We start from the raw sequence: 12,761 nt of genomic DNA on the forward strand, positions 1-12,761 counted from the left end.
CAGAAATGTAGAACTGGAAGAAACCTCAGTAGGTCCTCAAATGCAATCCCCGGCACTGAGGCAGGACTAATGGTGGCTGCGACTCGTGGGGAGGTTGAGAACCTATGTATGTGTAACCCACACACCTCCTGGGTGTGGTGTTCTGTCCCATCTAGTGGCACTGAGAGAGAGAGAAAATGAGTCTGCTCTACAGCCTTAGCTAAGAGCAAGGTGGCTTTTAGTTCACGCAATAGAGGCTCATGCACTAAACTCCAGAGTCCCCAGGTTTGATCCTGCCCGCCGACAACTGGGGTCCATCAGTGTTACATATGTGCTTGTCAGGCTAAATTCTGCCCCAAGGTACCCTGGTGTAAATCTGCAATAACTCCCTTTCAAGTGCTTTTGCTACACGTGTTTGATAGCTGGTTAGTGAGACATGACCAGTATGGCTGCACTGCCTCTCTGATCAATCTTGCTCTTGCTATACAGCAAAGGGCCATGCTCTTATTAACAGTGCAGAAGATCAGCAGGTCTATCGCATTGCCCCAGACGCAATGAGCCCTGTGCATCAGCAGCTGAGGGCCTCTGTGGAGGAAATTTGAATAGACCAGGAGATGGATTCTGATTTCACTTACAGCAGTATAAAAACAGGAGCAGTCCCATTAACTAACCTCACTGATGTGAGGGAGGCAGAGTTAGACCCAAGGCCCTTCCTGCTCCAAGCTTTAAATATCCCCAGGCACTTTTCATCAAAGTAGGGGTTTGCCCTGCCATCTATTGTGCTCCCTGATGGTTTTTGGGTCGACTGCTGTCTTTCACCCCAGAAGTGGCTGCATTTTAGAGGTGCTTGCTGTTGATAATTTGTGAAACAGTTCAGGATAAAGGGTACTCTATTAATGTGAGATTTACTGTTGCTATTAAAATTTAGGAATTCTCTGATAGGGATGGGGGCTCGGTTATCTTGGTAAAAGATGATAAGGGGTGAGATTTCAAAATATAGGTCTGCAGCTGAGGAAACATTGAAATCTCTGGAGTGAAGAAGTTCATAGGTGCTGGATCAGCCCTACCAACATAATCACTCCTTAACAGAAGGCAGCTGATGCCATCCCATGGCTTCCACTAGATGGTGCCCAATCCACAATTTAACAGGAAGGTTTTCTCCAATCCCAGCTGGAGCAGTGCAGCCTTCTCTGGTGGAAACAATGCAGTACCTACTCAGATTAAAGCAAGGGGCTGGATACCTAGCATTGTGCAAGGGAGCTCCCAGGATGGGATGGAGCTGGCTCTGATACCACATCTGTGGACACAGAGGGTTGGGAACACCACTGGAATCCCAGAACAGTGCAGACTTTTGACTTGGGAAGCCTTCCCAGAGGACAGCAACTAGCTGGAAGTGCTGAATGCTGGTTTGTGTGTGTGTGTGTGTGTATGGTCAGGGGGGAGGGGGAGGGATGTCCGGCATTTGACTCCAATTAAGGTGAAATCTGGAGAGAACAGGAAGGAGACCAAAAAGTGGATGTGATGAAGGAGTCAAGGTGCCTCCCAGCTGCTCCATCTTCTGTGGGGAGAGATGGATGGACAGAAGTGCTGCCGTTTGCGACAACCTGCCTCCAAAATGTAAATAAGAAAATCCCGCAAGAGAACCTGGTTCAGTCGTGCTCGCTCTGTTAAGATCTATTTCATCCAGAGCAGACAAACGCTCGCCACGGCTGCTCTATTGGAAGAAAAGTAGATTACCTGGAGCAGAAGAGCTAAAACCCTTCTCGGTGAAGTTGGATTGGTTTGGGGTGCTTCCCCCACCTCTCTATACAAATCATCCTAACCATGGGCACTGTGTAACGGCAGCATATGGCTGTCTAAAGTGTCTCATTGCTTCCTTTTTATTTCTTACATAAGTTTGAACAATGATCACAGTCAATTCGGATGGAAAAATAATGATCAGAAGATGTCTTGTCACCTTGAGACCTTTTAGGTAAAGTTCTTTTTATTGCTCTATTTACCATTCTCCCTCCCCACCCCCAGCCTTTGCACCCCATCTTGCTGTTCAGCTTCAGGGAGCTGAAACTGAGTAATTCATCTAAACAAATTTCCTAGCACTCACGGTCTTCCAGGGGAATCGATCCCAGATTAAAATGTCAAGAATCAAAGCAAGTTAGCCTTTAAGTCATCTTGATGGGAGCTGATGTGTGGCTCTTGCATACTGTGCCTTGCCTGCTAATTCATTTGCTATGCTAATATCAGTTGGGTATTAGTTACAGGTTTTTAATACTTTTCTTGGTGATATTTGCACCCACTGGGGAATTGATGCATACAAATTAAAAGCCAGCTTTGGCTGTCAGTAACACTGGTTTGAATCCAATGATAATGCGGTTGCTCCGGATTCACACGGATAACCAAGAGCAGAATCTTGTCCAAAGTCAGACCTTCCAAGCTCCCCTCCCCACCTGAATTTATGCATTTCTACTTACTTATCTCCTCCCCCCACCTCAACAACTACAAAGTTTTTATGATTGCATTACTATTGATTTGCATAAACTACTTGCTGTAAGTGTCCTTCTTTTTTTTTTTTTTGTGGGGGTGTGTGTGTGGACTGTCCATTAACATGCAAACTCTTCTCTACTGCTTGTGTGCTTTCTTTAAAGCTGATTTGAGGAGTCGCGCTTTATGCACTTCCAGCCTCCAAGGGGCATTGTTTGTTTGTGTCTTATGGGCGAGGAATTATAAAAGTTAAGTCTGAATCAAAACAAACCCATCACGGTGCTTTCTGATGGTCCAAGTAACACAAAAGCGTTCAAAGTGGATTTTGCAAACGAGGATACTGGCCTTTTAACTTGGCCAAAGGAAATGGGGTTTTGGGGAATGGAAGGGAGGGTCGGGTTATATTTTTCTCATGTGGGACAGCTTTTGAGAATTATTGCTGCTGAAATTTCATCTGTCTGAAGAATTTATGTGCACACCACCATTGTATCTGAGCACTTCACAATCTTTTACTGAAGTTATCCTCCAAACACCTCTCAGAGATACGGGAGTATGATTATTCCCATTGTTCAGATGGGGAACTGAGACACAAAGGAGGCTAAGTGCCTTGCTCAAGGCCATACAGGGAGTCTGTGACAGAGCTGAGAACTGAACATAGGTTGCCCAACTCCTAGGTTAGTGCCCCAATCACTCGACTGCCCACCTTCTTGGACCAGCCAGGCAAACAGGTGGGGCAGGTAGTTCTGCTAGGTGAATAGACTTAGGTCAACAAGGGGATGGTACCTCCTGGTTGGTTTGGCAGGGATTTTGTCTCCAATCTAATGGCAGGCAGGTTGGGGGGGGGATATCAAATGGGGAGAAGGAGCACACTGGTGAGGCTGTGCTGTAGGGCTGTGTAGCTTTTGGGTAGCAGAGCTTGCCTTGTGGAAGGAGGATAGAAGAGAAGGGAGAGGTGCCTAGCCACAGTTTGGCCACATGTTGAAGAGGGAGTGGGAGCAATTCCCACATCGCTCGTCCTCATTCTGCTGCTGTGGGCCAATCCTGCCCTCAGTGATGTCCAGGGCAAAACTCTGATTGATTGACTTAACAGATATAACACAGAACTTCATGGATGGAGCAGAGATGGATTGGGGCACACCATGAACTAGCTGTGAGAGGGATAAAGGGGGGCAGTTACTCTGTAGTAATTCACCAGCTGTGCCAGTTGTGTCAAACACTATACACAGCCGTCATCTAGAGCTGTCACTTTCTCTGCTGTTGAATGACACTCTGCTTAATAGAACAGCGGCGCCCAAGATGCTGTGCTGGGCTCGGCAGCTGCCTTCAGCGAGGACGGGGCCAGTGCTGCTTTGAGAGGGGCTGTTCGTTCACGTCCATAGATATGTTTGTTAAACCCCAAGATGAAGTTAGTGAAAGGGTCTCCTGCTCCGGGAGCAGGGGAATCTGCTTTCTAGCAGTGTCCTGGGAATAAGGCTTGAAAGCAGGAGTAAGAGTAATGAGTCCTAGCACGCTGGCCAGGTGTGATTGAAAAAAGACCAGAGACTGGAACAGGAGGGGAAATGTATGTGGGGAATCAGGGATGGGGCCAGGTGACTAGTTTGGGGGCTTGGGTCTTGCTAAGAGAATCCGGTACCTTGGCAGTGTTCTCAATACACTAGGGCCTGATTCTGCTCTTGCGCTGGTTTAAATTGGGAGCAACTTTATTGAAATCAATAGGGTTAAGTGGCTGTTAAACCAGTGTGAGACTTGACTAGGGCTTTTCTAAGAGATGTGTTTTCCTTGGGAGTTTATAGCACAGGAAAATAGACATGACTGACTGTGTCTAAAGCACCTCGAGGGGTGTTCTCCCCCCCCCCCCCAATCATTTAGACAAACTGGTGGCAAGGATTCTCCCTGGTTTAACTCATCGGTAATGGTGCTTGGTGGGAATATTTTTGAAGCATTGGAACCGAAAGGCTAATAACACCAGTGTGGTGGGCTTCCCTCACCACCTCAGTCCTGACCTGCAATACCCACTTATTTTCTAGGCCTAAGCCCTGCTCCCCAGTTTTGCTGATGCTCTTTACCCCCTCTAGACTAGTCCTTGAGCACCCCACAGATCAGCTAAAGGTGTCATGACCTGCACGTTTTCTCCTATTCTAGTCCTACTTCTCCCTACCTCCACTAATTTACCAGCGCTCTTCAGTCCTCACCTGTGGCACACCCTGTTTGAACTCTGCCCTTGCAGATCCTGAGCCACCATTTTATGTGGTGACTGTGTGGTGAGACTAGCGTATGCTCTTAGGCCTTGCCTTCACTGCAGCTTTAGCTCGAGGTATGATTCAAGTGCTCCCTTAATCCTACTCCTGTCCACACACAAGTCTCTAGCTCAAGTTAAGTGGTGCTTTAACCTCAAGCTACTGGGGGTGTGGGTTGGCACTTGAGAGCTCTTGATGCTCACACTAGTAATGCAGTGGGGACGTAGATACCGTGCTGCTAATCCAAACATCGGTGTGGATGCTCTCACTTGAGCTAGACTAACTCAAGAGCAGCTGGCTGCTCTTATCCACACTTAAGTTAGTGCTGCAGTGAAGGCAAACCCTTGGAATCTAGACACCCCCCAGCTTTGTGTAGTAATATGCGTGGTTTGCAGTCCATAGTGGTCTCCTAAATCTATGGAGACCACATGTCAGCTGGTGTTTAAGCATCTTATCTCCACTGAAGTCAGTGAGCTGGATCCACAGGGATGCAAATAAGCATAGCATCAGTGAAGTTGCCAGGCACTGACTGGAGATTTGGCCCATTGAAATCAAAGTGGCGCTCAGCTGAATTCATTAATCATCCTCTGGATAAGTACAGTATGGTGAGGGAAAAGTCCCAAATCTGTGAGAGCACCCTGGGAATGGAGGAGAGTTGCTGATTGCTAGCACTCTGTAAACATGGCAGGAGGAGATAAAATAATGGAGAGGAGGATTTATTTACAGAAACTTGTGTGAATGGCTCACTTCTAATGTGTCTGACTTCAAAATCAAAGGCACCTCAGTGAGCGATTCTACCCAGCAGTACCCGAGAGAGCCAAAAGTTCATCACAAGTCAACTATAGTGCCTTACCCCAGCCATCTCTATGCTTCTCTTTGGGGAACTAAAGAGGAGTGCTGTGAAAGCTTGAAAGTAGAAAAGCCATTTCTTTCCTCAAACCTTAGAATGCATTGTTCCCAGGGAGGATTAATGCTGATGCTTAGAATTTTGCTGTCTGGTGACCCAGTCTGAGAGGCCTCTGGTGTCTCAGGAACATGGAAAGCTCATGGGTTCAAAGGATGCTGCAGCCTTCTCCTGCACGCATTTCCAGGATACCCAAATGATATATAGCACATCAGAATACAAATCCTCAGGGCCAGATTTTGCTCTCTTACAACTGTGTGAATCTTTGATAACTCTATTAAAGACTATGCTTTTATTCCAAACTTACAGTAAATGGGGCAGAATTTGGCACTCTCCTCCTGGACATAGTCCTAAAGCAGGAGATTGTGAATACTTCAGTCCCAGGGTAGAATTCTAGGTAGAATTGTCACCAGAATTTTGTAAAATTAAAGCACCCTGAATTAAATTAATATGTGGTGACAGTCCACGTGATTAACAGCCGGCTCAGGATGTAGATGCTATATGGTTTTCAAAGCTCTATGTTCAACAACAGGTACAGTTAACGGACTAGTTTTGGAAACGGGGTCTGATGCAGCTCTCAGGAAAGTACATTGATTTCAATGGAGTTAATTCTGACTTACACCAGTGTGAGGTTCAGTCAGGCCCCTGGTACCTTTTGGCCATTTCCCTAATACTAGGCGCCAGCACAAAGAACAGCAGTCCAAACTTCCATGGAGATGAGAGATTGAACGGAGAGCCTTCCCCTTCCCCTTCCCCTCCCCCTCCCCGCTCCTCCCCATCAGAAAGGGAGAAAATCAGAACAAAATAAGAGTCTGCAAACTAAAGGTGAAACCCTCAACTCTCCTTACTCCTAGGAGAAATCCCACTGAGCTAAATGCTATTTCTCTCCCAAGTAACCTATTTAGGATTTGGCCCTGGTATATCTTTTTAAGTACCTAAAATCTTGAGTCTCCTCCCCTTCCTCTGCAATCCATTTGAAATTGTGAATTTTTTTCCTTCTAATGAGATGCTAGAATGCATGGCCCCTTTGAAATTTTTTCTTCAGCAATTGTGGAGGGTTTTTCCTTTCTTTCTTTCTTTCTTTCTTTCTTTCTTTCTCCCATGATCTAAATTGTTAATTAAATGCGGAGTTTAACTATCGCTCCTTGCCAGATCATAATTATGAAAATTAAAATGCATAAACAAGGCCTTGCATAATGATGAAGACATCAATAGAAAGGATTTGAAAGATGAGCAAGATCAGCTCTGATCATTTAAACACCAATCCGCCAGGTACTGTGTCATTAAATTATGCCTGGCGGGGTGGAGAGGAGGAAAGGGGGTGGCTGCACTGGATGAAAAGGATAGATGATTAGAACCGCCCTCCACCTGCAGCAGGGCATTCCTATTATTTGTTACTATCATGCCTAGAGACCCGTAGAACAGACATGTAGTAAGAGGGACTCCTTACCCTCACAAGCTTACACACTCCATAGATGAGTCTGCTATAAGAGAGGGAATAGGGAAAGTATTATTACCATAGCTTACAAACAGGGAAACGATGCCCAGAGACCCGCCCAGATTCTCAGAGGTATTTAGGCTCCTCACTCCTGTGGATTTTAAGGCAATGTAGGAGCCTAAATGTCTTTGAGGATCTGGGCCTAAGTGACTTGTCAAGGGTCATGCAGGAAGTCAATGGCAGAGTCCAGGACTGAACCCAAATCTCCTGAGGCCCATGGCAGTGTCCTAACCACCAGGCCTCTCTTAGGGGAGCTATTGGTATGGCACCCTTCCATGTCCCTAACACCCTGAGGGCACACTCTCCCCTATCATAAGCAGGCACCATTCCCATTGCTTTCAAAGGAATTTACACCAAGGCTTAGCTTGGTTCCAAGAGGATAGCAAATCAATTTACACGCCCCTGAGTGCTGAATCTGCAGGAGTTATGCTCCTTTTTTGCATAACGTACATGCTTGATCAGATCAGCTCTCAGCCAGGGTATAACTTGTCTCATCGCACACCATGCAGCTAAGTTTGGCCCTGGTAGTCCGGAGTACAGCTCTCCTCAGGCGCAGACAAAGAGGATACGGAAATGGTTCAGATTGCCACAGAGCTCTGCCAATGCACTTCAGTCCTGGTGCTTGCTTTTCCCCCTTCGGAACAAAGGCAGGCAGTCTAGAGGTGGTTGACACAACCCAGGAACTGAAAGAGGGAAGACTGCCCAGGAGATGTGCCAGATTAGTGCATCACATGGGCAGTCTTCACCATCTCGTCCTAACCATCAAGGCCCTTCCCTCTCTTCCTTGACTGCATTGCTTTCCTTGCTCCCACTCTGCCAAGACGCCAGCCTTGGCCACCTGCTGCCGCCTACAAGTGTCTTTGCATTTTCTTCCTCACCTCTTGTGCATGGAGCTCCCTTTCTGAGCTGACCTGATAGGCCACTACCCTCTTTGCATAGAAATCCCTTCTAGAAGTCCGCTTCTACTGCAGGGCTGGGTTGAGAGGCAGGAAATCAGCTGGGTTGAGAGGCAGCTGGGGAAAGTCAGTGGTTATAGAGCTAGAGCACATGTATGTATGGGGGTATTTATCCATACAGGGTGGCCTTGTGATTGGAGCCCTGGGCTGGGACTCAAGATATGGGTTCAAGTTTGAGTTGTGGGACAGTGGGCAAGTCATATAGGCTGTGGTTTTCAAACAGGCCTCTGGGAGCTGGGCACCTAACACCTTTACTTTCCTTTAGGAATCCCGGTCTTAATCTGCCCTCTGCCTCAACTGCCCATCTGCAAAATGGGGATAATAAATACCACTTCCCTACCACATAGGGCTTTGTGAGGATAAAAGTCATTGATAATGGAGAGGTGCTATCATTATGGTGATAAGGGGCATATAAATTCCTAGGTAGAGATTTATAGTCTGAATTCATCTCATCAGTTCCCTCTTCCTTTCATTATGTTAGTCATCAGCTTAGGTTGTAAGCTTGCCTGCATTTGTATAGCACTTAACATGATGGGGCCCTCATCTAGGGAGGCCATTTGTCTGGCTTTATAACAGAGAGTCCTGCTTTTCTGAGGTTTGTCCCTCATCCAAGACTGAGACAGAACAGGGCATGAGTTTGTCCAATAGAAGAGGAACATCACTTTGAAGAGTGCACTGCTCCGTCCCTGCTAGCATGATCTTGCATGTGGGTGGTCCAATATTGTGTTGGTGCGGGGTGGGGTGGCATGCTCTTTGAAATGGCATCCTCTATGTGCCATGCAGGCCAGGTCACACCAGCATTGGGCACATGCCATTACCAGAAGTACCAGAATATCTAGTAATCTGGGAATGCGTGAGCGACCACCCTACCCTTTCCTCCTTCAGCTCTTCAGACACTCGTAGTACTCCTAATGATGAATAGCTGCTCAAATCATATCCATTGACTCGGCCTCCTCTGAGATCAAAAGCCAATTTTTTTTTCTCTTTGGAACCCCAAACATCATGGGATCTCCAAAGCTCTTCCTGTAGGCCTCATTCCTCGATGCTCAGTCAAGATGGTTAAAAGTGACTAGAGGTGCCTCAAAGTTAATGGGAGCGGTGTCTCTAACTGAGCTTTGTGCCTTCAAAAATTCCCTGCTCACTATTTTAGCATCCAATTTGAGACACCATAAAGGGGCCTGATTCTTAAACAGGACTGAACACAGGCCCTCTGAAAATGAGACCCATTTAGGAGGTTGTTGGTTGTGCACCCCAATCACTAGTCACTTCTGAAAATCTCAGCCACCATTGATCATATTCATGATGAGTCTCTCTAGTTTTCATGTATTTACTCCCATCCTTGGGTCTCACTACAGAGGATCAATTTTCTTTTTGTTGAAGCTTTTATTTAAACAAAAGATGGCTTTTTGACTACATGGAAATTGGGATCATAGTCAATGAAAACCAAAAACCCAAAATGTTCAATTTTCAACAACGGAAAGACTAAAAAATAAGCTTTTGTTTTTTTGGGAGTTTTAAATGAAAATTTCCCATTTAAAAGTTTCAATGAAAACATTTGCTTTGCAATCTTTGGTGGAAAATAAAATACATTTCCCAGCCAATTCTAGGTGTCTCGTTCTTCATGTCCCCACCCAATCTTGCTGCTTGAGTAGGGGTGCTGTCTATTGAGGAAAATCTTTAACTCAAAGGAACTTGGAAGACCCTCAGACCTTGCTTTTTCCTTTATAACAATGCAGCTGTCACCCAAATAGATTCTGTGTTTTGACCTCTCATCTCTTGAAGAGTATAAGTCTGGCTGCTGGAACTGGAATAATAAAGGAGAGATTTCACATCTCTGAAAATATAGAGTTGGCTTGAGAAAATGCTTTTTTATTTTTCTGTGCCACATACAACTTTTTAGTCCCACTGAGTATGTTCCATTTATCTAGTGGAGACAAGGACCTAGTTCCTTGCCAGTTAGAATAATGTCCACTTCAGCTCCCAGCCTACTCAGTGGAATGAATCAGGCAAAAGAGGAAACAAGGCAGTTGTGATGCCTGAGGTGTTTTGTTTCAAATTTAGTTCAGCAGCTAGATTGTTGTGAATGGGGATGTCCCCCTGTAAGCCCCATGTCTTGCCTGTCCCCCAGACTGCAAAGCTGAGCACAATAGGTAATTCATGCAACTGATGGCAGCCTAGTTCCAAATAAAAATAGTATTCTACAATCATTGTGCATAGCTGTGAATGGCTAAGGAAAGGTGCAAAGTCTCCTTTTTTGGAGTTTTTCTCAATATGAAAATCTGAGTATCTAAGAATTTATATTCTGGTAGCTGCTGAGATCAGGGCCTATTGTGTTAGGCACTGAACAAATATATCCTAAGCAGAATTATTTGAATAACCATTTTTGCTAACAATTCTCAATAATAATAAAAACATTATTTCAGGTCCAATCAAAAAAGAAATGTTGGGCAAATCAAAAGGTTAAAAACATTGTTTCAGTTGAGCAAAAATTCTTTGTTTAGTTTTTGTACGCTTTTTGTTAATGTTGTTTTTAAAAACAAATAAAGGAAATTTCAGAACAACTTAGTTTTGAATAAGAAAACCATAACATTTCATTTTGATGATAATGAAACAATCTTTCTGAATTTTTAAAAATTTGTCTTAGTTAAAAAAAATGTGAAATTAATACAAGTTCATAAAATGTTCAGGTGTCACCCAATCTGCATTTTTACCAGAAAAAGGTTTTGGGGGGAAACTTTTGTCCAGTTTTGATAAGCAACAATCCTTGCACCAAAAAGCTGACCTCTCACTAGCTAGGACGCTCAAAGGTAGGAGGGGAATCAGAGGCACAGAGAGGCAATACTGCTCTATAGCAGAGCCAAGATTAGAACTTTGGTCTCTTAAGTTAGTGCTCTTGTTACCTGTCAGCTCTGTGTTCTTGGGGAACCAGGGCACAGTATCCAGCCTCTCTGATTCACAAAGGACCCCCTGCCCCCCAGCCTCTGCTTGAACCAAAACCAGTCAGAAGAAAGACTTGTGAAAAGGCAGCAGGGGACACACTTAAACCCTTCTGGACAAGAGTGACAGGATTAAGGCAACTCCCCTAGCCTCATTTGCATCAAAGACGGGATAGGGAGGCATCTCTATTAGCATACAGAATGGAGAATAGAGATTCCAAGGCAAGAACCTCACTGAACTCTGGGACCAGGGCAGCACTGCATGATGGGGGAATCTCTGCTCCAGATGTTAATGAACCTACCCCTGCACACACCCAGCGCAGTAGTTATCAGACCAATTCTACCAATAAATCCTTTATTGGTATCCAAAATACTGAAGCTACCTAATTGCATCGTGAACTCCTGTGAAGGAACACCACCCATAGCCAGGAATGATCAGTTCCTATTGTCTAGCCTGAACAAAACAACTTTGGTACACTCCCTTGAGTCACCAGTTTACCCATTAACAAATCTCCCTTGAACCATTGTTGTTTCCCTACAAAAAACCCCTACCCATGCTCAAGTAAGTGTTCTGATGCCTGGATCCAAAATCTGCATCAGTTCTACTGGGACTTCATCTTCTCCTGACTGATCATGCTGGGGGCTCTGCCAGCACTCCAGACCTTTAGCTACCACCAGCACCTGGGAACCCCGACCGGTTCAAGGTTAACGGAGTGGTGAGAATCCAGCTCGCTTGTGCGCTTTCTCTCTTTTGCTACTCTAGGTATAGGTTTCTGACCCTGACTTGTGTGATCAGTTATAGTTTTCTAAACCTGACTTTTGTAATCAAATTTAAGCTAGATTTAATATTGTAACTGGTTTGTTTGTTTGGGTCTCCTTGTATGATTATTACCTGGCAATAATTAACTTTTATGGTTAAGCTGGTTGCTTCCCTCCCTCTCCTCTTGTGTTTTTGGTTTCCCCATTTGCTCTGCCGCAATGCTCCTCTTACCTAAGCTAAAGATTTCTGCAGTGCCCAAAAATCCTGTAGGGTTTGCTTATCAAGTGCGTTACTACCAGAACAACTTACGTGAAAGTGGGGAGAGGGACGCACTGAACCTGTGTCATATAAGGGTGGCAGCTTGAAGGTGTGGCTCGACCCCAACCTACTCAGGTGTACTCGATTCCAGTGTGGTGCCTGTGGCATATGAGGGTGGCAGTTTGGAAATGCTGTTCGACCCAGCCTGCTGAATCCAAGGACATACAAGGATGACAGCTTGGAAGTACTACTCAACCCAGCGTGCTGAGTCTAGGGACATATAAGGGGTCAGCTTGGGCGTGTTGATTGACCCAGTCTGCTCAGATGTGCTCTGTTAATGTGTGTGTTCATCTGATTCTGGGGCTGGAGGAACCAAGTCCTGGGGAACCTAGGTCCTGCAGGATAGCGCTATTGGGAGGGAACTTGCAGAAGGGAGAAGCATAGCTCTGTATGAGAACACAAGTGACACAAGCAGTACATTGAGAGAATTACAGACCCACCCCAGAAGAGTACCCCTAATAAATGAGCATACTCCAATGTAATGGGCAAATCTGGTAACACCCTATCCTGAGGACCATGCTGCCTCTCACTAATATATCATGTAAGCATTTGTACAGTGCTCATCAACCCTTAGCGGGGTGCTGGATGATTAAGGCATTGGGAATAGAATGTGAAGCCTTTCACCTTTAGTTTATTAGCTCAGATTGTATTGGCTGGACAGATTCCCCTAGGGAGCAGAGAGAAAGGGAATAACA

General features: G+C 45.4%; 1 protein-coding gene across 1 annotated transcript in view; it reads left to right on the plus strand.

Moving 5' to 3' along the window:
• Positions 1 to 1,189: 1,189 nt before the first annotated feature.
• The window catches only part of MGAT5B (alpha-1,6-mannosylglycoprotein 6-beta-N-acetylglucosaminyltransferase B), a 171,923-nt gene continuing 160,351 nt past the window's right edge, over positions 1,190 to 12,761 (plus strand). Inside the window, exon 1 of the mRNA XM_038372302.2 lies at positions 1,190 to 1,951. Coding sequence (XP_038228230.1) covers positions 1,884 to 1,951 — 68 coding nt within the window. The 5' untranslated portion in view covers positions 1,190 to 1,883. The remainder of the gene's footprint in view (positions 1,952 to 12,761) is intronic.

Source organism: Dermochelys coriacea, chromosome 14 (genome assembly GCF_009764565.3).
Source record: "Dermochelys coriacea isolate rDerCor1 chromosome 14, rDerCor1.pri.v4, whole genome shotgun sequence".
In the NCBI taxonomy this organism is placed as follows: Eukaryota; Metazoa; Chordata; order Testudines; family Dermochelyidae; genus Dermochelys; species Dermochelys coriacea.